This window comes from Stomoxys calcitrans, chromosome 5, assembly GCF_963082655.1.
Source record: "Stomoxys calcitrans chromosome 5, idStoCalc2.1, whole genome shotgun sequence".
Classification (NCBI taxonomy): Eukaryota; Metazoa; Arthropoda; class Insecta; order Diptera; family Muscidae; genus Stomoxys; species Stomoxys calcitrans.
The window spans coordinates 79,933,235-79,958,730 of record NC_081556.1 but is presented as its reverse complement, the minus strand read 5'-3'; the positions used below and the strand labels follow the sequence as shown (position 1 = coordinate 79,958,730).

The 25,496-nt window shown below is 36.5% G+C and overlaps 1 protein-coding gene across 4 annotated transcripts in view; it reads left to right on the top strand.

The window, feature by feature from the left end:
• The window catches only part of LOC106080694 (ubiquitin-conjugating enzyme E2 W), an 86,683-nt gene that overhangs the window by 50,610 nt on the left and 10,577 nt on the right, over positions 1-25,496 (top strand). For 3 of the 4 annotated variants that reach the window (XM_013242160.2, XM_013242159.2, XM_059368817.1), the window contains exon 2: positions 19,979-20,236. The exons of the other annotated variant lie outside the window; for it this stretch is intronic. In XM_013242160.2, coding sequence (XP_013097614.1) covers positions 20,096-20,236 — 141 coding nt within the window. In that variant the 5' untranslated portion in view covers positions 19,979-20,095. The remainder of the gene's footprint in view (positions 1-19,978; positions 20,237-25,496) is intronic. 4 annotated transcript variants of the gene reach the window in all.

The following is a 25,496-nucleotide window of genomic DNA, read 5'->3' as shown; positions in this document are numbered from 1 at the left end:
GCTTGCGGCATTGAATGCAAAATGCAAGATTTGCATGTTTTCGTATGGAGTCCGCATTTTAATTGCCATAAATTCTGCTCACCACAAAAATAAGCAAAACGCTTTAGACGCAATGAAATAGCAATAAGATTTAAAAAGAAGCCAACAGCAATTATGGTCTCCGCACTAGACCACACCTCCAAAAATAAAACCAGAAAAAAGTCAAAATAAAAAAAATCAATTGTTTGCACATTTGCTGAGGAAACTCTTCTATAAATATTTATACATAATCATATTGATTGGCTGTGTGTGAAGAATTCCAAATAAGTCCGCCTGTCTAGCAGGCGATCTGCTTGTCTTGCGTGAATTGGACTCCACTGTCAGACGCATGGCAAAATATTTTAACATTTTGGCGTCACAAGATTTATACGAACATTCTTTATGCCCACAAAGCGTGTGTTATGAATATCAACAACCCAGGGAATTTATTCTGATGCTTTTGCTTTAATCATATAATTATAGTCAATAAAGCCGCCATCGTCGAAACTATTTTAATAGAAGCGTTTATGCTTCCACTTTCCATCTTCAATAGTCATCGTTTCATATTTACTAACCAAAGAGAAATCAAATCCTGTATATAAAACTATTAATTTGTTGTTAACACCTTTGTTTAGACAAACAAGAATTTAATTGAGATGAAATGAAATGCTTAAAACACACATAAGTAGGATATATGTATATACTCTCTAACTTTACAGATCTGTTCAATAGAAACGATGCATTAAAGTTTTTCTCAAAGGCATTTATTTTTCTATTTTCAATCAGAAACCATAACAACGATCATGTGTTCACAAAAATTAATGTAGATTTGAAATTTGACAGATTTCTGTCAAACTAACAATGACCCTATTTTAAGCCCTTACTAAGTTTTGAGAATAGGGCCGTATGTATGCAACAGGGTGTTTTAAGACGTGTTGTTTTATTACAAGAAATAAACCACGTATAATTAAATCATATGGCCAAGAATTTAACTTTATTATACAGACTAGCTGACCCGGGCCCGCTCCGCTGCGCCTTCTTTTACTTTATATGGAAGTTTCCTTGGTATATTTTTTTTCGACAATTAAAGAGCTTTTAATGAAATATCATGCTACGAAAATGGTATATCGCTTGACTAACAGTTTAACAATATAAGTGCCTTTATCTGAATTCCATATGATCTTTATTGGTCCACGAATTTAATTTTGGATGTAAGGTGTACTCCATTTTTAAAATACTTCATTTCAGCCCGATATTCTCAGGATGTCTGATTTAGTGGTGTTTTCGGGGGAGAGGTGATCCCCCAGATACTTGGCCCTGAAAAATATCAGCCTCGTGCTCTTCTCTCAAATGCTATTTATTTAAACCCCATATTGCCATTGGTTTAAGGGGAGTTTACACGATGAGGCGTCCCCCAAACACATGACGCCAAAATTGATTATAAAATTCGTTTTCTAATCTCAAATAACTTTCATTTGAGCCACATATTGGCATGGTCGACAATTTTTTTTCCCTTTGGGGGGTGTTTTGGGCATCACCCCTAAATTTATGGTCCTATTTTTGGATATTAAATTCGTATTCTTCTCCCAAATACCTTTATTTGAGCACCATATTGCGATGGTCAGTAAAAAATTGCTGTTTGTGGGGTATTTTGGGAAAGGGGTAGATCCCCAGAAAATTGGTCCCGAAAATGGGTATCAATTCTTGCTCTACCTCCCAATTCCTTTCATTTAAGCTTCACATTGACATGGTCGGTAAATATGCCCGATTTAGGGGTGTTTTTGGGGATTGGGGTGGTCCCCCAAATACAAATCCCGGAAAATATATCAGCAACGTGCTCTATTCTCATATATCTATATATCATTTATTTTAACCTATATTGCCCTCAAAATTAGATATAAAATTCCTTTTCTAATTTCATTTAAACTCCTTATTGCAAAAGTCAGCAAATATGTCCGGTTTGGGGTATTGGCCCTAAAAATTATAAATATTTAGTTCCACTCTCTTTAAGACCCAAATTGTCTTGGTGGGCAAATACGTCCTATTTGGGGGTTGTTATGGTGGTGGAACGTCCCCTAGATAGTTGGTCCCTAATGTTGATATCAGATACGTGGTCTACTCCCAAATACCTTTAATTTGAGCCCCATATTTCCATAGTCGGCAAACATGACCGGCTTGGGGGGTGTTTTGGGGGATGGGCGGCCACTCAGTGAGTTGGCCTTGAAAATATATATCGGATTCGTGTTCCACTTTAAAACCCCTCTTGTTTAAGCCTCATATTGCAATAGTCAGAAAATACTTACTATTTGGGTGGTATTGTGGGGGTGGCCCCATAGACACTTTTCCCGAATATTTATATCAAATTCGTGCTTCACTCCCAATGACCTTTCATTTGAGCCCCATATGGCTATGGTCGTAAATTTTTCCCTTTGGGGGATGTTTTTGGTGAGAGGCGGCTCCCCATACATTTGGTCCCATATTTGGATATCAGATTCTAATTCTACATTCAAATACCTTTTATTTAAGCCCCATATTCCCATGGTCACTAAATACGTTTTGGGGAAGAGGTGGACCCTCAGAAACGTGGTCCCACATTTGGTATCAGATTCGTATTCTACTCGCAAATACCTTTCGTTCGAGTCCCATTTTGCCAAGGTAGGTAAATATGTCCGATTTAGGGGTGTTTTGGGGCTTGGGGTGGTCCCCCTAACACTTGGTCCAACAATTGGATATCAGATACGTTTTCTTATCCTAAATACCTTTCATTTGAGTTCCATATTGTCGTGATTGGTCTAAATATATGTTTGGTAGGTTTTAGGGTGGGGCGTACCCCATCCGAAATTTGGATACGAAATTTTTATTTTTAGGGTACTATATGAGAGCACACAAAATTTCGCTTTAATCGCACTACCCATCTCCGACATCTGGCGTTTCTGAAAATTTGGGTAAGGGGGAGGGTCCGATCTCCCTTCAAATATCAAAAAATGTAGTACCCTATTTTCACCACGGTATCATTATGCACCATATGTGAAAATTTCAAGAAAATTTCAAATCGGCTCAGCCGTTTCTGAGTCTATAAGGAACACACAAACAAACAAAGAAACCTGCAAACACAAATTGATTTTTATATATAAGATAAGGGTTGGCTGGCTCTAATAAATTTCAGCTAAAGGGTTTAATTTTCGATGATTTGGGCCGTACATCACCAATAAATCTATTCATTATTAATAGGTCTATTTGTTGTGAAATGGCAAACTACTGGCATAATAAAACTAGCTAGAAAAAGACTTACGATTATAAATGCTGCAAAAAGTTCTCAATAATTTATATGTAGTCTTTTTTATGAATTATTGAGAACTTTTTGCAGCATTTATAGTCGTAAGTCTTTTTCTAGGAAGTTTTATTATGAAATGACAAGCAGAGCATATCAAGTGACAGCTCTAAAATAGACACACACCGACAAAAGATCGAAAAAACATAGATCTAAAAAAGAAAGTTGTTAATTTTCCTGCAACAATTTATTTTGAATCTCAACGACAAAAGTACAAATTTGTTGTTGAAAGGCACTTTTTGCAAGCCAACATATAACAACAACAACAATATATCCATAAGCAAGGCAAAAAACCATCTAACCAGCTAACGCATGTGCTTTGCTTCGGGTGGTGGTGTTTTTGTTTTCTTTGTTCGGCTTGCGCTGCTTTGTCTCATTCGTTGTACTGCTGCTCTCGGGTTTCCTCTGTCACTCTCTACATTACCCTTAAAAACAAATTTTAATGATTTTGGTGGCGCAGAGTATTGAGAACTCATGATCTCATATTTGGTAGGCTTGCACGCATCCTGTAGCCTATCGACATCATCTTCTTAATGATGAAATAAATCAAAAAGTACTGCTGCACAGTAATAAGTGTCTCAATTAACTAAATTAAAAAAAAAAGTTAAAAACACCTCTAAATTTTTTTTCTAAATACGAAATTTATATTTTTTATGAAGAATTTTCTAAAATAAATTTAATCAAAAAAAAAAATTTTTTTTTGGCTGACCGGGGGACTCGAACCTCGGTTTGCAAGTCATTAACGGCATGGGAGTTTTGTGCTTTACATGATAGTACGCCTATTTTAACGACTACCTCAACTAAAGAATGTGTTGAAAGTCAACAAAATTTCAATAATTTTGTCTGTCAAGTCTCTTGTGGAGACTTGCTTACGTACCTCAACAAATAATGTCTTCGATTCAATGCTAAAATTCGTTGAGAATTTAAAGTTTCACATACACACCTGGTAGTTGGTTTTTTCTTAGAGTTATTTTTTTCTGTGTAATAGCGATTTAATGATGTGCCATAACAATTTTCTTCACGTTCTTAACATTTTTATGGATTATTGGTATAACGTATCTTCAAGGACGAGCGCAAACTTTGGCCAAACTTTTTTTAGAGTGCTTTCACTGAAGGTTATATTTCGTCAAATATTCGAGATTGCAGAGCACAATACAAACGTTAAATTGAATAATAAGAAGTAAAAATGTGCCAGGTTCGGCCGGCTTTGAAACCCACCAACATGGTATTTGCGTAAAATTTACACCAAATAAAAGTACTTGAAAGGCATAATTTTACTCTACGTACCAAATTTCTGCCAAACCAGACAAAAACGAATGCTGCTAGGAACCGAACAGGGATAATCGAGAGATCGGTTTATATGGGAGCTATACCAGGTTATAGACAGATTTCAACCGTACTTGGCAAAGTTGTTAAAAGTCGTAAAAGAAAACTACATGCAACATTTTAGCCAAATCAGACGAAAATTGCGGCTTTCAGGGGCAAAAGATGTCACATCGGGAGATCGGTTTATATGGCAGTTATATCAAGTTTTAGACTGATTTGGACCTTATTTGGCACAGTTGTTGAAAGTTGTAATAGAACACAGCATGGAAAATTTCAGCCAAACCGAACAAAATTTGCAGCTTGTAAGGACTCAAGAAGTCAAATCGTGAGATCGGTTTATATGGGAGCCATATCAGGTTGAAGACCGTCTTGCCACAGTTGTTGAAAGTAGTAACAAATCACTACATGCTAAATTTCAGCCAAATCGGATAAAAATTGCGGCTTGTAATGGCCCAAGAAGTCAAATCCTGAGATCGGTTTATATGGGAGCTAAATCAGGTTATAAACAGATTATGAGCGTACTTGGCACAGTTGTTGGAAGTCATAACAGAACACTGCGTGCAAAATTTCAGCCAAATCGGACAAAAATTGGGGCTTACTGGGGCTCAAGAAGTCACATAGGGAGATCGGTTAATATGGGAGCTATATCATGTTATATACCGATTTAAACCGTACTTGTCACAGCTGTTGGAAGTCATAACAGAACACTACGTGCAAAATTACAGCCAAATCGGACAGGCTTCCAGGAGCTCAAGAAGTCAAATCGGAAGATCGGTTTACATGGGAGCTATATCCAAATCTGTACTGATCTGGCCCATTTTCAATCCCCAACGAACTACATCAATTTTAAGTATCTGTATAAAACTTCAAATGGTTAGCTTTACGCTATCGACCGTTATTGTGATTGCGTCAGACGAACGGACGGACATGGCTAGTTCGATTCAGAATGTCGATACGAACAAGAATATATATACTTTATGCGTTCCTAAATCAATATATATACCCAGCACCTATCCTATGGTGGTGGGTATAAAAAGTATTCTTAAATTGCAATGAAAGTTGTGAGGGGTATGCTACAGTTCATGAATGTGCCAGATAAACAAATGTATAACGCTTCTTGGAACATTTATTTGTTTTTTAATTATGAAGATATGGCACGTATGCGTTGTGAGCTGTTTCATATTTCATCACAACAAGTTTTTTCCCAACACTTTAACCATAACCGGAACTATATATAAATTCTCTGATCTTATATGTCCAGTTCGGTGAAATCCAATGAAATGATCATGTTGACCACCATATCTTTTGGTTTCTATTGTTCTTTTTGCGGTGTCATATTAAGGGCCAACTAATCATCAACCGATTCGCCGGCAAATATTAATACGCACGTCTTAAAAATAAACCATTTGCGAACGCATTTTTCAGTTGGCAAAGCCAAATCCTTTTCTTTCGAACTTTGCTTGAACCATTTGCAAGTACGACGACATTTTCCGCATGATTTCCAATTCGACGCATTTTCTGTTTCATAAATATTTATATGGTCTGCCGGTAATCAATTGCAAATTTATTTTCTACGTAAACATGTGATAAACCAACAATTGGGTACTTGCCTTCCTGGAATTTAAAAGTATGATTACTTAAAAATTGCAATGATTGATTGCGTTTTAGGTTTTAACATGAAATTTTAAATGAATATTTTTATATATTTGGATAAGAATTCCTTTTTGCCAAACAGTCAAATCGAAAGATCGGTTTATTTAGAACCAGCATCAGGTTAAGGACCTATCATATCAGAAATCATCGTTCAAAATGTTTGAATTACAGCAAAATCGGACAAATAATTACGCCCTCTAGAGGCTTAAGAAATGAACTCGGGAGCTACATTTGACTATTTATCAATTCAGGTCATACTTGATATAGATGTTGAAGGTCATAGTAGAAGTCATCTCTCAAATCGGATTATAATTGCGCCGTATGGGGTTTAAAAAGTAAAATCGGGAGGTGAGTTTATAAGTCATCAGCCAAATCAGATAAGAACTGTTTCTTCCGGGGCCGGAAGAAGTGTAATCGGAATATCAGTTTATATATGAGACTAGCTGGCCCTGTGTGCTTTGCTACACCATAAAATGGCTTTTTGAAATGGATTTTTCTTTCAACATTTTAATTCAAGACATTCAGGGCTACAGGTCTCGTTCAGATCCACACTAATTAACTTTTTTTTTATATTGGGTAACTACTTTCAAAATCATATTTCAAAGCTACCACTTGGGATATCACATTTGGAAAGATCCTCAGGTCCTTCCTGTGTCCATCCCAGTTTGAGGGCAAAAAGTGTATTCTACTGCCAAAGACTTTTTATTGCTGCCCTATTCTATCCTGATCGGTCTTCATATATTACTTTTAATTCCTGTTTGTTTTGGGTAGGATAGGGAGAGGGGGATTGCCTTCTGACATGTCCTTTCAGTTATGTACAATATGTTCTCAATCGTCCTACAGGACCGTTTAGTGTTGTTTATATTTGGAGGAGAGGGTCGGTCTCCCCGACGCTAAGACCCAAAAGACCATTTATTTGAGTTCTATCGCGATCTTCTTGTCCTGCTGAACGGCAGGGCGTGACCCAGATACTTGCATCCTTATATCAACATTAGATTCATACTCTACTACCAAAGACCTTGCTTTTAATTTCCATACTATCCCGATCGAACTAAACGTTCTATTGAAGGATATTTAGTTGGTGGGCCGGTCCCAGAGTTTGTCAAATGTGTATACCAGACTTGTAGTCAACCCCCAAATAACTTTCATATGACACCCATTTTGTGACGTTGGACATTAATGCCCATTTTGTGGGGTTTTAAGGTTGGAGAGGCCTCGTAGACAACTTGGACCAAATTCTTATAACAGATGTGAACTCAACTTCCAAATACCTTTCATTTAATACCCATATTGTCCCAATCGGTAATATATATCCAATAGGGGGTTTTGGGAGGTGGGGAGGCGCCTGAGACACTAAGGAATAAATTTTTATATCAGTTTCTAACTCTACTTTTAAATACCTTTCATTTGATATCCATATTGTACCAATTGGTAAATATTGGGGATGGTGAGGCCCCTCAGACACTAAGGAATACATTTCTATATCAGATTCTTACCCTACTTTTAAATACCTTTCATTTTATATCCATATCCCAATTGCTAAACATGTCCAGCTGGGGGATGGGAGGCCCCCAAGGCATCAAGGAATAAATTTGTTTGTTAGATTTGAACCCAAAATTTTATACAATTTCTTGTTTTTGGGGAACAAAAAGGTGACATTGGGGTAAGGGGGAGGGAATGTATTCTAGTGAAACAAATGCACAAGGATCCAACAAATGCACGCTTACTTTCGAAAGGGTAAAGCTAGGCACAAATATTTACTTTCTATTAGTGTAGGTCGGTTGGAATTATAAATGGGCCATATCGATCCATGTTTTGATATAGCTCATATATAAACCGATCTCGAGACTTGACTTTTTGAGCCTCTATAGGTCGTAATTACAATCTGATTTGACAAAAATTTTGCATGAGGTGTTTTGTTTTGACTTCTTACTACTGTGCCAAGTATGGATTGCCATATTGCACGACGTGTCTCGCTATGACTTCCAACAACTCTGCTAAATTAGGTTCAAATCGGTCGATAACCTGATATAGCTGCCATATAAACCGATCTGGAATCTTGACTTCTTGAGCCACTAGAGGGCGCAATTCTTACCCGATTGGAATGAAATTTTGCACGACGTGTTTCGTTATCACTTCCAACAACTGTGCCAAATAAGGTTCAAATCGGTTCATAACCTGATATAGCGGCCATATCAACCGATCTGCGATCTTAACTTCTTGAGCCTCTAAAGGTCGCAATTATTATCCGATTTGCCTGAAATTTTGTACGACGCATCCTCTCATGACCATCAACGTACCTATTTATTATGGTCTGAATCGGTCTATAGCCTGATACAGCTCCCATATAAATCGATTTCTCTATTTTACATCTTTAGCCCCCAAAGGGCGCAATTTCTATTCGAATTGGCTGACATTTTACACAGAATTCCAACATATAATTTAATTGTGGTCCGAACCTGACCATATCTTGATATCGCTCTAATAGCAGAGCAAATCTTTTCGTTTAACCTTTTTTTGCCTAAGACGAGATGCCACGAAAAGAACTCGACAAATGCAATGCATGGTGGAGGGTATATAAGATTCAGCCCGGCCGAACTTAGCACGCTTTTCCTTCTTTAAACGCCGCTTTTTCCGAATTTTTTCTTAGTTCACTCTCGATCCGCTATAACGTGAAGTAATATTTAAATGTAGCAAAGGTAAATTTATTTATCACCTTATATTGTTGCCCGACATTCATTAATGCAATTGTCATTTTTATGCACACATTTGTAAGCTTTTAAATGCTTGTTCCCATGCGACACAATTTCATTTCAGACTTTTTTGCTCTTTTGGCCCAAAAAACAATTTCAAAATGAAAAAAAAAATAACAGGAAAGAAAATCATAAAACAAAATCAAAACAACTGCACGTGAAATGTTCATGTCTTTTGGTAGCGAGCTGTGAAATGTAAATATTTACATGTGTCATAAAATATTCAATTCTGTATTACAATGATCGATTAAATCGTATGTGACGCACTCACAAATGCTAAAAAAAAAATTTTATTCATAAAAAAATAGACAGATAGATGATAGTCAGCTATTTTTGTGTTAAATATATAAGAACATACACATGTGGTTTGCGGTTTAAAGACTCTAAAGGGGCTACAATTCAAAATATTGATATCTTCTTATATGTATATATATAAATGAATTTGCGTTTGTTTGTTTATATGTATGTTCCGTTACAAACGGCTGAATCGATTTTCTTGAAATTTTCACTGATGGTGCGCTATGGACCCGTGGTGAAAATAGGGTACTTCATTTTTTGTATCCAAAGGGAGGGCGGACCCTGCCCCTTACCCTAATTTTCAAAAATGCCGTATTTCGAAGATGGGTGGTGCTATTTTAGCGAAATTTTGTGTGTTCTCCTATAGTAACCTAAAAGCAAAAATTTGGTGTCCAAATTTCGGATGGGGTACCTAAGGGGGCCACCCCACATCAAAAACCTACCAAATATATCACGATAGTATGGGACTCTATTGAAAGGTATTTATGATAAGAAAATTAGAATTTTTATTTGATATTCAATTGTCGGACCAAGTGTTTGGGGGACCATCCCAACCCTCAAAACCCCCCAAGTCGGACATATTTACCCACCATGGCAATATGGGACTTAAATGAAAGGTATTTGCGAGTAAAATACGAATCTGATATCAAATGTGGGACCAAGTTTCAGGGGGTCCATCCCTTCCCCAAAACACCTCCCAAACAGGACTTATTTACTGGCAATATGAGGCTCAAATAAAAGGTACTTGAGAGAAGAATACGAATCTGGTATTAAATGTGGGACCCAGTGTTTGTGGGGTCGCCCCTCCCCAAAACACCCCCCAAGAGGACAAATTTACGATCTTAGCAACATGGGTCTCAAATGAAAGGTCTTTGGGAGTAAAGCACGAATCTGATATAAATATTCGGGAAAAGTATCTATGGGGCCACCCCACCCCCATAACACCACCCAAGGTATTTTATAGTATAACACGAATCTGAGATAAATTTTTGGGGCAAGACAATGAGTGGCCGCCCAAAATCGGTCCATAAACAAAAAGTGCATATATATCCGCTCTCTCGTAATCATGCTACTACGCCCGAAATCCACCACGAATAACTTTCTTTTTACATAAACTCCAAATGCATTTGATGGCATGTTAACAACATAATGAGCTGTCAATTAAACAAATATCATGTAGCTGCGATTTCTAGTGATATGCCAGTGTTAACTTGGTAACACTTCTTGTCAGCTACCCTGTAGATTTTCAAAATTAAATTTTCTCAAAAAATATTTTTTTCTTTCGAGAGGAGTTTAATGGTGCACCCGATTTTACTGACGATTCCTTTCAGATGCCATTAAGTTCTTTGGTTAGATTGTAAATTAGTTTTGAAACTCATCAGGTCAAAATTCTTTGAATTTGTATACTGTCTAAATAAACTTTAACTGAATCTATGACAAAAATAGTGGTGTCAATTTCTAATTTTTATACCTATAGAATAACATAGTCTTCACACTTTGTTTCCGCGTGTTATTTTGCTGTAAACTGACCATTTTTTATAACCAACCAGCAGAACACAACGTATAGGGCAATAGAAAGTGACTAGAGCAATTGACACAAATGCACGTATGCTATTTTGATATCAACGTAACCTGGTTATAGTTTTGATTCTTATATGAAATGATGAGCAATTTAAAATTAGTTTATATTGTATTGTATGTTATTGCATCTGTATTACGATTTTTGGTAGATACCCTGGTTGCGCAACAAGCTATGACTAAAGTTTTAGTTGTCAATACAAACAATTAGCAAAGTTATCAAAAACACATTAACTCATATCTATTAACTGCAACGTTCAATTGCTATTGGGTTAAAGGCTAATTAAATTAAGAAAATATTGCTATTATTAGTGTTATAACTTGCTTTATCATTTCCAATTATTGGTTTAATTGAAAGGAATAAAACGCAGTTATTAGCAAGTCATCTTTATATAACATAAAGAAATCAAAACGGATTCAGTGCGTTCGGACCGAGCGTTGGATACCCAACACCTTGGGCAATTTCCAATCCTATATAATAATAAGCTATCTACTATATCATCATACAAGTGTCCGAACGCATGAATTTTTACATGAATGAATGAAAAATGTGATCCATTGTCGACCATATTTTTCACAGATGTCGAGAGATATACTGCGACAAACTAATGCATATGTCAGCGAAATCGGCACTTTTTATGGACTTAAGATACTAATATTGATATCGGTCTTTATGGCAGCTATATCCTAATAATATGCGATCTGGACTATATTAGTTACGGATGTTAAAGAGTCAAAAAGAACCCACTGTTCAGCACAGTCGGGTAATAAATGCTTATTTTATGGGCCTATGATCCTAAATCGCTACATGGATCTTTACCCCAACTATATTTTAATATGTTCCGATATGTATCATTTCTAATTTGGGAGTCGAGGGGCTATTATTCGCTACTACTATTCGCTGTTCCGAATTTCAATGAGAAGCATATACACCTTCCAAGGGCTAACAACTTAAATAACAAATCGACCTTTATACCCAAATATGATCATATCTGGCCCGTTCAAGAACTTAACCTGTGTGTTGATAAAATAGCGATCTGTGCATAATTTCAGCTCATTATCTCCATTGAAGACTGTAGAGTGATAACAAATGACAGGCGCACACACATAAAAAAGTTATTTCCTTGATTTAAGAATTTTGATAATGATTACGAGCCAATGAAGCGAATCTTCAAAATAAGGATGCTCTCACTGATTCTCATTTCACTTCACAGTTTACTCTCAATTTCAATTTTTTTTAATTTAATAATTGAAATCGGCGCCTTACTGTTGAAAAAAAGACGTTCCTATTTGTTAACCCTCAACACCATTTTCACGTTCGTTCAAAGATTTTGGACTTTAATAACAAAACGCAAAGTTGAGAATGTATTTAACTACGATAAAATAAGATCGACTTAGAATGTCGAGACGATCAATAATATATATATACTTCCTAGATCAATATTTCAAGGTGTTGCAAACGGAATGACTAGATTATTATAACCCCATCCTTTGGTGTTGGGTATAAAAAAAAATACCAAGTAAAAACCCTTTTTGCCAAAGAAACTTTTTCCTTTAAAAATGGCTTGAATTTTTAAAGTTAAGTATATTGTGTCGGAATGAAGAAATGAATATACCCTCAACCCATGGCGATGGGTATGAAAACCGTTATAGCATGCACTTTGTCCTTGGAAACTTGACTCGTATTTATTTTACGGATATAAGCCGATCTCGTAATTAGACATACGAGCTACTACAAACATGAGTTTTTATTTATTATTTTTTTGCAAATAATGCTATAACAATCATGTATTGTTACACAGTGGGATGACATTAAATAAATAACAACGCTATAAGTTCGGCCTAGGTTTGCTATTAATTATACACACCATAAATAATCTTCGGCAAGTTCTCCGGGCTACTTTTTATACCCTGCATCACAAGATGGGGGTATAAAAATTTCGCCATTTCATTTGTAACACCTCGAAATATTCGTCTGAGACCACATAAAGTATATATATTCTTGATCGTTATGACATTTTAAGTCGATCTAGCCATGTTTCTCCGTCCGTCAGCCTGTCGAAAGCACACTAACTTTCGAAGGAGTAAAGCTAGTCCCTTGAAATTTTGCACAAATACTTCTTATCAGTGTAGGTCGCTTGGGACTGTAAATGGCCCATATCGGTTCATGTTTTGATATAACTGCCATATAAATCTATCTGGGGGCTTAACTTCTTGAGCCTCTAGAGGGCGCAAGTCTTATTCGATTTGGCTGAAATTGTGCATGAAGTGTTTTGTTATGACATTTAACAACTGTGCTAAAAATGGTTCAAATTGTTGCATAACCTGATATTTTTGCAAATTTTGCCCATGAACATTTCACTAAGGAACAGGGGCAAACTTCTCACGTATCAATGAGTGCAGTCCGATTCAAGTTTTGTGCTCAATGATAAGGGGCCTCCTTTTTTTTATAGCCGAGTTCGAACGGCGTGCCGCAGTGCGACACCTCTTTGGAGAGAAGTTTTACATGGCATAGTACCTCACAAATGTTGCCAGCATTAGGAGGGAAAAACCACCGCTGATTTTTTTTTCTGATGGTCTCGCCAGGATTCGAACCGGGCACTCAGCGTCATAGGCTGACATGCTAACCTCTGCGCTACGGTGGCCTCCGCATAACCTGATATAGCTGCCATATCAACCGATCTGGGGTCTTGAATTCTTGAGCCCTTAAAAGGCGCAATTCTCATCCTTTCTTCTTGTTAAGACTTCCAAAAACTATACACCCATAGAAAAAATTAGCACGGCGTTGACAAAGTGGCCACATTCGTTCATAAATGTGAATCCACACACAGATGTTATTGGATCAACAACAAATATTTATAAACCAACAACAGTTATGTTGAACAAAATGTCCACAGACGTTCACATTCTGACAACCTCTAGTGCACAGCTTATTTAAAGATTACAAAAAGAATTTTTGTGCCGATGAGTATCGAACCTGTAGTCCATCAATCTCATTGTGTGTTTACAAACACGCCTTACCACATTGCATCACGGCCGGGTATACACATGCAAGGTTTTAAGAGTGATTTAAAGGGATGATGCCCACAACGGTCATTGCATGAATCAACAACGCGTGTTCACAAAATCATTCACGCTTGTTGACAATATTTCCAACAACGCCCATGTGTGACAATGGCGCATGATTTTGCAACATATTTTCCTATCTGTGTACTTAGTATGGTTCAAAGCGGTACATAAACTGATATAGCTGCCATATTAACCGATCTGGGATCTTAACAACTAGCCTATAGAGTGTGCAATTCTTATTGGATTTGCCTGAAATTTTGTACAACGGCTTCTCCCACGATCTACAACATTCTTCTTCATGAACTTCTTAAGCCCCAACTAGGCGCATTTCTTATCCGAATGGACTGAAATTTTACCCAATGACTTCTACTATGGTCTTCAATATTCAATTCATTTATGGTCCGAATCGGACTATAACTTGATATAGTTGTAATAGCATAACAATTCTTATCCATTATTCTTTGTTTGCCTAAAAATAGATACCACGCAAAGAACTTTACAAATGCGATCCATGGTGGAGGGTATATAAGACTCGGTCCGGCCGAACTTGCCACGCTCTTGTTATTAACTTATGTAAACATACTTTAGACCACTAATCTGCATGCACAGTTTGGATAAAAATTGACATCTGCAGTTGCTTCAGACGTTCCAAATTAAGAAGAAATCGGAAAAGAATTGCGCCCTCCAGATTCTCAAGGAGTATAATTGAATAATCGGTTTATATGCAAGCTACATCACACGGAATGTGCAAGCCATGTAGAATTTTAGTTAAATCGCTTAAAAAAATACGACCTCCAGGTGCTCAAGAAATCAAATCGATAGTATCGACCGATTGAAGCGTTTTTATTATTGCCGTTGTCTTAGCGTTCGAAGCCATCAATACAACTTCCAACAGATGAACAAAATCATGTATAGTACGGATGAAGTGTAATTTGTTACAGAAAGAATGTCTGTCATTACACAAAAATACATGCATTGCGAAAAGTACGGCTAATAAGCAGAGTTGTCGAGCTTGGTTAATGTGGTAATTGTATCATAAATGCGTTTTCGCTATTAATACGAGTCAAATACAACATACCAACTCACGGCCTTGAAGCCATCACACCTAATATGTTTGAAAAGTCTTCTAACCAAAGACGAAACGCGTCCCATAGCGGTTGGTGTGTGTTACCATCTTTGGCTTTCCTTTTCCATTTGCATCCCCGATCATTGAGCTCGTCTCGAAAGCGAAACAAACACATTTTATATATAAAATCTTTTAAAACTCAATTAAAAAAATTATTTCATCAATGGATTTTTTAATCGAAAATTTCACTCACGATCGTAATTGAAAAAAGTTCAGATTTAATAAAAAAAAGATCGATTCAATTAATTTTTTAAATTGAAAATTGCCTAATAAAGTGATTGATTCAATTAATTTTTTAAAAGAAAACATTTTTCTTTTCAATTAAATTTTTAATTGAAAAAATTTGGTGACACTTTTTTCCGTGTATGTTATCAACAAGAACCCGAGACCAAGAATTTAACATAAAATGTTCTTAGTTGCCAAATCAGCTTCTTGGGGCAGTAGAAGACTAATCCGGATAGCCGTTTATATGGGAGCTATTTCAGGTTACCGACCAATTTGGACCATACCTGCCACAGATGTTGAAAGTCATAACGCCATGTACTTGCAAAATTTCAGCCAAATCGTAAAACAATTGCGGCTTCCAGGGGCTCAAATTCTCAAATCGGAAAATCGCTTTATATGGGAGCTATATCAGCTTATAGAGCAGTGATGGGCACGCTAAAACTGTTAAAAATACTAAATTGTGTTGGTATGAGGTGCAATAAACCCCGAACAATCAACCAAGAGTAAAATGCCAGCAATGCTATGTAAAATAACAAAAATGCGTCGATCGAACAAAAGCATAGGAAGTTGCTTACACTATACGTTTGCTACTGTTCGTTTTTCACATGCCCGCGGGCATAGAACGATTTCGACCAAACACCACGGAAGTTATGAAAAAACACTATACGCAAAAATTTTAACAAATCAGACAAATTCAGACTTCGAGGGGTCCACAAAGTCAAGCCGAAGTGTCATTTTATTTGGGATCTATATCCAAATCTAAACAGAAATGGGCTACATAAATAAGAAGTATCAGCGAAAATTTATTAAACGGATATCTTTCTTCGTTCGGAGCTTCTAGGAGCCGTAAAGGACTAAACGGGACATCGGCTTATCGGAAGCTATATCAGTTTACATACCGATTTAAACCGTACTTCACACGGTAGTAACAGACCGCTTCAAGGAGCTCAAGATATTATATTGGAAGATCGGTTTATATGGGAACTAAATCAGATTATGGATCGATTTGTACTGCACTTGACACGGCTATTGGAAGTCGTAACAAAACACATCAAGCAAAATTTCTGCCAAATTGGATGACAATTAAGGCTTTTAGGGGCTCAAGAAGTAAAATCGGGGATAAGGTTTCTATGGGGGTATATCTATTTTTATGGACCTATCTGGTCAAATTTGGTGTGGTTGTTGAAGGGTGTAAACAAACTTTGCGTACTTTGAATATGTATAATTTATGGGCTCGCAAATCAATATTTCGGTTAAAAATAGAATGACTAGTTTAGCATATCCCCTATCCTATGGTAGTGGATATAAAAAAAATTGCAAAGCCAAAGTAGAATGTTGGCTTGAAACAAACTACACAAAACAGATGTGATAATAAATGGTACCTTATTGTTTAACTATATCTTATTGTTATAGGTCAGTGATCGCCCGGCCCTCACCAGAGAAAGAAATTTTAATTTTTCTTTGAAGAGCAAAAACATAGGTCCAGCAAGGGCAAATATAACAGTTCGTTTTTTTTTTTTTTTTGTATTGTGAGTTTTATTAGCCTTTCTCTTCATAGACTTAAATGCTTTTATGGCATTAATGTGGCCTATAATCTTGGGACGTTTTTATGACTGAGCAGTGTTGACATGATAAGATAAGCATGGCCCATAATCATACACCACCCTATTCAAAGCAGATAGCTATCTATCTATTTACCACCTTTGGTAGACTCAGTGAAGAATACCACCTCCCATCTTTGCTTCGTCTTTTTGCTATTGTGCAAAAATAAACCGTTGACAATAACAAATTAAAAAAAAGAAAAGAACAAAACAGTCCAAACAGAAATATGAGGCTTTGTTTTTCTTTGCAAACAGAGGGACGAGGTAAATTATATTAAGCATTATGTGTTTTCTTTTCCATTTTTATTGTTAATGTTTATCTTCTTATTTTATTAGAGGGTCGTGTTGAAAGTTTCAGACATGTTTATTTGCAATAAAGTTTGATTCTAAATAAGAATTTCCTATGTATGTGGAAATAAATTATAATACCAAAAATTCACGTTAGAGCGCCACCTATATGTCAAATTTAAAATTATAATACAGACAACCTTATACAAAAAAATCCTTATACAGAAAATCCTAATACAAAAGTAATAGAAACCAAATACAAATATGTAAAAATCCTATAATGTGGTAGTCGTCGAGGAAAGCGTTGTGCAAAATTTTGACAAGATTGGTCAAACAATGCGCTTGCAGTGGCTCTTGGGATGAAAATCTGGCGATATACATATATGACAGCTATATCTAAATCTTGGCCGATTTCTATGAAATTCACCAGTAATATTGAGAGTCATAAGAAAATCTTCCTGTAAAATTTCGACAGAATCCGATAACAAAAATGTGCAATATTTCTCAAAATCGGACGAACATATATATGAGATCTATATCTAAAACTGAACCCATTTCGAGCAAACTCCTCAGACACTATGGCAGTCGTCGAGGAAAGCATTTTGCAAAATTTTGGCAAGATGGAGCAATAGATAGAAGTAGATGTTAAAATCAGGCGATATATATATATATGAGAGCTATATCTAAATCTGAACCGATTTCCATCAAATTTACCAGTTATTCCAGTAACACCAATAAGTCTTCAATTTGGCCCAGATTGGTCCAGATTTGAATATAGCTGCCATATAGACTTATGTCTCGATTCAAGGTCTTAGGCCCATAAAAGACGCATTAATTGTCCTATTTCGCCGAAATTTGGGACAGTGAGTTATGTGAGTGTAAAAAATTTAGTAGTGACTAGTACTTATCACACCCCTCAATGTCCATGCCGAATTTGGTCCAAATGGGCCAATATTTCGATATAACTTGCAATATGACGAAAGATGGTTTACATATATACCCAAGGTGGTGGGTATCCAAAGTTCGGCTAGGCCGAACTTAACGCCTTTCTACTTGTTATACCCACCACCGTAGGATAGGGGGTATATTCATTTAGTCATTCCATTTGCAAAACATCGAAATATCAATTTCCGACCCTACAAAGTATATATATTTCAGATCTAAATATAGTCCAATAAAAACTTTATTTATAACCCGATTTCGCTGAAATTTGATACAGTGAATAGGTTAAAACCTCCCAACATCAAACCTAAATATGGTTCTGATCGGACTATATTTAGGTATATAGAGCGAGCTGCCATATAGACCGATCTGCCGATAAGGGGACTGAAGCCCATAACAGCGTTATTTACTACCCGATTTCGCTGAAATTTGAAACAATAAGTTTTTCTGAGCCTCACGATATCCGAAAATATAAAGACCAATATTTTGTTCTACAAAATTGAATAGTGACTTATATATATTACACCACTCAATGTCCATGACAAATTTTGGAGCATAAGTTATCCAATTTTCTCCGAATTGTGACGAAATGGGGTTTACAAATATACCCGAGGTGGTGGGTATCCAAAGTTCGGCCCGGCCGAACTTAACTTTATTACTTGTTTTATTTTGATTTTTATTATAATTTCATTCTTCGTCATATTTGTATTTGAGTTTCTGTTTTATACTAGGATTTTTTCATATTTGTATTTGGTTTTTTTCGTATTACTTTTGTATTAGGATTGTCTGTATTACGATTTTGTGTATTAGGTTTTCTGTATTATAATTTTAAATTTGACATATAGGTGGCGCTCTATCGTGAATTTTTGTATTATAACATATTTTCCCATACATAAAGTTTCTTACACATTTTGTAACAATCTAACTAATAACAAGGCCTTGTTAATTTACAAAAATTCACAATCAATGTACAAAAATATAAAATAATCCACCCGAAGCAAGACTGTGATGATAAAGATGACTTTTTTCAAAATTCTATGACGCTATACGACGCTATACGCCTGGTTCGAAAGAAATTCAGCGGTGTTTTTCTCCAACTAATGCTGGCAACATTTGTGAGGTAATATACCATTTAAAACTTCTCTGCAAAGAGGTGTCGCACTGCGGCACGCCGTTCGGACTCGGCTATAAAGAGGAGGCCCTTATCATTGAGCTTAAAACTTGAATCGGACTGCACTCATTGATATGTGAGAAGTTTGCCCCTGTTCATTAGTGGAATGTTCATGGGCAAAATTTGTTTTTGTATTTTGTTGTTTTGCTTACCGGTCTTTATCTCTTTTACAAAGATTTGGTTCCAGGAAAGTTTTCATTTGTATAAAACACACCTCGTACGACGGGACTCCCATGTGAGTGCTATTCGTTGTAAATATTTTGTTTTTGATAGCAAAATGTTGTTGTATTTTTCGTTTTGGTTTTTTCCTACACTTTTTTTGCGGACGTGAAAGAAAACTCATATTTCTAGCTGTGCTGCCATTTATTTGCCCATTTGTTGTTTGTATTCAAAACCAAAATGAATTTTATTTTATTCACTTTGCGGCACTAAAACAATCAACAACAATCATTTTCGTTTCGCGAGTAAAGTTGTTCGAGTGAATAAAAATATAATTGTCAACCTAGCATTGCGTTGCGCATAGAGAAAGTTGTGCCGTGTTACCAAACGAATTCTTTTTAACAAAATTTTCATTTTTGTATTGCTGAATTTCCACTGAAGCGAATAATAAAAAAAATAGAAACATGTTTTAATGCAAAAGAATTAAGCGTGGTAAAAATAAGCAAAAAAAAATTACAAATAGTTCATAAAATCTTCGGAAATTGATAAAAGACTAACATGTCAAAAATTGTAAAATTATTTAAAAATAATAAAAAAGACAAACCGCCTAAGGCGGAGATCATCGCAGAACCCCAGGTACCAGAGACGCCAACAACGAAATGTGGTAAACCCTTAGTATTGGATAATACACGATGGGAGGCAAGTATTTATAATAATAGCCTAAAATCAATAAATTACATAAATGTACCATCTTATTTGATTTTTGAATAACATTTAAATTAAAACACTACATTTGTGTGTATATGGAATATCTACAACACATTTAATGCAGTTCTTTAGTAAAAAGATATCCATCAGTTTGAGGTTCTTTAACATTTTGCATTTTATTTTCAACTTTACTTTAATTGGCTATGACAGAACATTTGTTTCACTAGCCGAACGTAGAATAGCTTTCCAAGCGCCTCGCTCTTTTGCGCTTATTCTAAAATCTCTGACACCAAGTTTCGAGGTGTCTCTTACCACTTGATCTTTCCTTCGGGCTTTTGGTCTTCCCGGTTAGCGTGTGCCACCGTGTTTGCCGTCAAAAGACTTCTTTGCTGGAGCTTCTTCATCCATTCTGACAACATGACCTAGCCAACGCATTTTTGATGCGTGTAACTATGCTATCGTCATCATACAGCTCGTGGTTCATGCGACGCCTATATTCTCCATTAACACAAACTGGTCCATATATTTTACGAAGAATCTTTCTCTCAAATACTCCAAGCATCATCTGCTTTCACAAGTACCCATGCCTCAGAACCATATTACAACACGGGTAGTATCAGCGTCTTGTATAGTGTAATCTTCGTCTGACGAGAGGTGGCCTTGTTTCGTCATTCTGTTGTATACGCGTCTGGGACCCCATAAAGTATATATATGTATTCTTGATCGTTATGTCATTTTAAATCGATCTAATCATGTCCGTCTGTCGAAAGAACGCTAACTTTCAAAAAAGTCAAGCTAGCCGCTTGAAAATTTTACACAAATACTTTTTATTAGAGTAGGTCGGTTGGGATTGTAAATGGGCCAAATTGGTCCCTGTTTTGATATAGCTGCCATATAAACCGATCTTGGATCTTGACTTCTTAAGCCTCTAGAGGGCGCAAGCGTTGTCCGATTTGACTGAAATTTTGTACGTGGTGTTTAGTATCACTTCCAACAACTGCGCTGAGTATGGTTTAAATTGGTTCATGTTTTAAATAAGCTGTCATATAAGCCGTTCTGGGGTCCTGACTTCTAGAGCCTCTAGAGGGCGCAATTCTCGTTCGATTTGACTGAAATTTTGCATGAGGTGTTTTGTTATGACTTCCAATAACTGTGCTAAGTATGGTACAAATCGGTACATAATCTGATATAACTGTCATATAAACCGATCTGGGATCTTGACTTCTTGAGCCTCTAGAGGGCGCAATTCTCCTCCGATTTGGCAGAAATTTTGTACAACGGCTTCTCTCATGACCTTCAACATACGTGTCTAATATGGACTGAATCGATCAATAGCTTGATATAAACCTATCTTCCAATTTGGTTATTGAGCCCGTACAAGGTGCAATTCTTATCCGAATAAACTGAAATATTACACAATGACTTCTACAATGTTCAGCGAATCGGACTATAACTTGATATAGCTCCAATAGCATAACAGTTCTTATTCAATATTCTTTGTTTGGCTAAAAAGAGATAACGCGCATAGAACTCGACAAATGCGATCCATGGCGGAGGGTATATAAGATTCAGCCCGGCCGAACTTAGCACGCTCTTATCTGGTTTTAAACTGCTTACTTATTCCAAAAGTAGCATCTGTTTGCCAGTATTATTCTTCGCTTTATCTCAAAACTGATGTCATTTGTTTCGGGTACGGCGGTGTCGAGGTAGATAAAGTTAATGACTATCTCAAAGTGGTGGTTCCCAACTTTCTCCATTTTCTTTATGTGCTTGGTTGTACAAGGCGTTTTTTTTTTATTTCTTTATTTTTTATTTTCAACTAAAAAAGGAATACCATTCAATATCATTTATAAATATTTAGAAGAAATTTAGTTTTTTCTGTCAATATTCGATGAGTAAAAGAAGTGCATATACGGCTGGAAATTATTTACCCAATACATACCGTTGTCATATAAAGAGATTTCATGATATAGACTTATACATTTTTATTACAATCCAACTAAATAGAATTTCTTACCTGAAAAAATGTGAATTTGGTATAGGAAATATAAAATTATTGACGGCCAAACCAACATTAATTTTACAATTGAAATCGTCTGGTCCTAAAAATAAAAAACCAGCTAAATTACAAGCCATGTCAAGCAGACCGGCTCAACTATTTAGGGTATATACCTGTGAGATGGAGAGCACACGCGTCATTGCATTCCAAAGCAGGAAAATGATTTTAATTCATCTTGACTTTTAACCTTCCTGTTGAAAACTCTGATTCACTTATAAAACACATGTCTCAGCAATGATCGTCTGTATCGACACCAGCAGAACTCATGTATCGAGGCCTAGTCGAGTGTATAGCCCAACGTGACCTAGTCATAATCATAGAAGCCTCTCTGTCAAGGAATATAGGAATAAAGAAGAACCGACGTCCATAAAAAGGAAACAGGAAACTAGGAGTTTATATATCTGAAAGACGGATTGCGCCAATCTTCAAATCTATTAACCTACATTGATGTGTCAGTAAAGTAACACCTGAAAGCTTATTGATTCGAAACGAAAATTGCGTTAAATTGGTCGCGTATGCTGCCTACGAAACTATTGCAGTTGGTAGAAAGTTTCCCAGTAGAGGCGTGAACGTGAGTTGTAAGTAGTAATGTCACGTGATTCCTCAGTTAGATCCAAATCCAATCACGTGATCGTGCGTGAGCGTTATTGAATTAAAATTATTCGCGCATGAGCGTGAATCACGACTCACGAGAAAATCACGAATCACGAGATATCACAACTCACAAGAAAATCACGACGAAGGGTTGGTATTATATTCTGCATTCGAAAAACATTTTTAATTTTTTCGCGAGTGAAATTTGACAGCAATAAAATGTTGTTGTTCACATGCGAAAACACGTTTTTTTATCAGTAATTATTGTTTTCAATATTTGTTTTTTTTTTTCGTAAATAAAAAAACATAGCTAACCATTAAAACCAATAAAACAAGGAGAAATGATGCCAGCAATGGTAGCCATAATGGTTCCAAAGGCTGCTAATATAATTTTTTTATGGCAATTTCCGCACTATAAGCAGAATGGTACTTTTTCGCCAACGTTTGTAGAAATAATTTTTTTCGCTTCATGGAAAAATATTTTTTTAGACTTGATTCGCAAGTTTTTCGTGAGTCGTGACTAATTCGTAGGTCGTGATTTTTTCGTGAGTCGTGCGTGAGTAAAATTTTTGTCTCGTGAGCGTGCGTGAACCTGAATCGACATTTAAATTCGTGCGTGAATATTTTTTTTGTTTCGTGAGCGCGTGTGAAAAATCACTTACGTTCACATTTCTATTTCCCAGTATTCTTAGGGACATTATTCAGAAAGCTCGCCACTCTACAAGGATGTGGGTTTAGGAAAAGGGTCTCGACGTCTAAAACAGAACATGTTCTTTTCAGCAGAAGATTAAGTTACTGACAATGGCATCTTTCACCTTGAGAGAAGAGATAGTTCCTTGCGAAGTTTTTTTTTTTTTTTGACAAAGGAAAAATATTTTTATTGGGCTAAAGAAGACAATCCAGCCATGTCCGTCTGTCAATTGTAATCACGCTACAGTCTTTAAAAACTCAAACTTCGCGGATTAAATTTTGGCAATAAAAGAGCGAATTTTGAAACTGATATTTAGACATTTAGAACAATGGGTTGTATTAGACTTTTTTGTACCCTTGCCAATTGCAAAATATAAGTGAGTGCTGCACGATTAAGGTTAGGTTAGGTTAGATTTAAGTGGCAGTCTGCCATCAGACTCACTTTGACGTTTTCGTCAATTGTGATACCAAAGGAACAAAATAAGGAAGATGCCTTCTAGTTCCTACCGTTAAACCATCCAGATCGCTTTAAAAATCCTAATAATTGGCGAATGTTTACATCCGCTAAATCAGACTGGTTCTCAAAGAAATGAGAACCTAAAATGGAACTCCTTATAATTGCTGGTGCGTGACACACACACAGAAGGTGTTCTATAGTCTCTCCTCGATGTCCCTACAGCTTCTACAAAAGTCGTTCCTGGTAACCTTCAGTCTGTCAGCATGTTTTCCGATTAGACAGTGACCTGTCATGACGGACACAATGTCTGAGACATCTGTTCTAGCCAATGACAGCAAAGTAGTAGACCTCTTCAAGTCTAGATTAGGCCACATAGCTTTGGAATGCTCACAGCCCCCTCATTGTGACCATCTATCATTCGTTGTCTTTCGGGCCTGGTCCTAAAAACTTAGCTTACATGCCGCTAGAGGCATATTCACAGATTCCAGTGTCCCTGGAGTGTGTAAGGTAGTTCCTAGTCTCGCAAGCTCGTCTGCTTTAGAATTCCCTAGGATATCTCTGTGGACCGGCACCCAGAACAGGTGAATTTTGAACTGTTCAGCCATCTCGTTGAGAGATCTGCTACAGTCGACGTCGGTTTTTGTGTTCAGAAAAAAGTTATCTAGGGATTTAATGGCTGCCTGGCTGTCTGAAAAGATATTTATGCCAATCGTCGTAATGACATTATATCTTAGCCATTCCACCACTTCCTTAATTGGAAGGTTCTCCGCTTGATACACACTGCAGTGGTCGGGTAACCTCCTCGATATGACCAGTTCTAGATCTTTAGAATACACCCCAAAGCCCACCTGGTCGTTTAGTTTGGAACCATTCGTGTAGAAGTCTATGTAACTTCTGTTATCAGGTATATCGTAGTTCCAATTGGTTCTATCAAAAATAGTGCCATTTCACGATATACGATCAAATATCGAGTCGAAATTATTAAAATTTACTACTGAAATTCGCAGTCAGTTGACTCAACGTTAAGAGCGCTACGTTCAAGTCTCATTTCCAGCTGATTGGTTTCGTCAATAAGCAAAATATGAGTTATTGGTTAGACAGCAATCCACACGTAATCCATGATTCATCATTGCATCCCGAAAAAATTACGGTTTGGTTCGGTTTATGGGCCGGCGGCGTCATTAGGCCGTACTTCTTCCATGATGATCAAGTCCGGCACGTTACTATGAATAGGAATTGCTATCGTTCAATGATAACAGAATATTTTTGGCTCCAATTGGTTGATATGGACTTGGAGGACATTTGTCTATCGGTCTACTTTTTTAGCTTACCTTTTGAAAACCCTTTTATCAACCTGTCGTGACGATATTAATCTCAAATGAAAGTTATTTGAAAATGGAGCAAAACTCTGTAACTTGTAAAAAGTATATGGGAATAGAGTTCAATGTGAT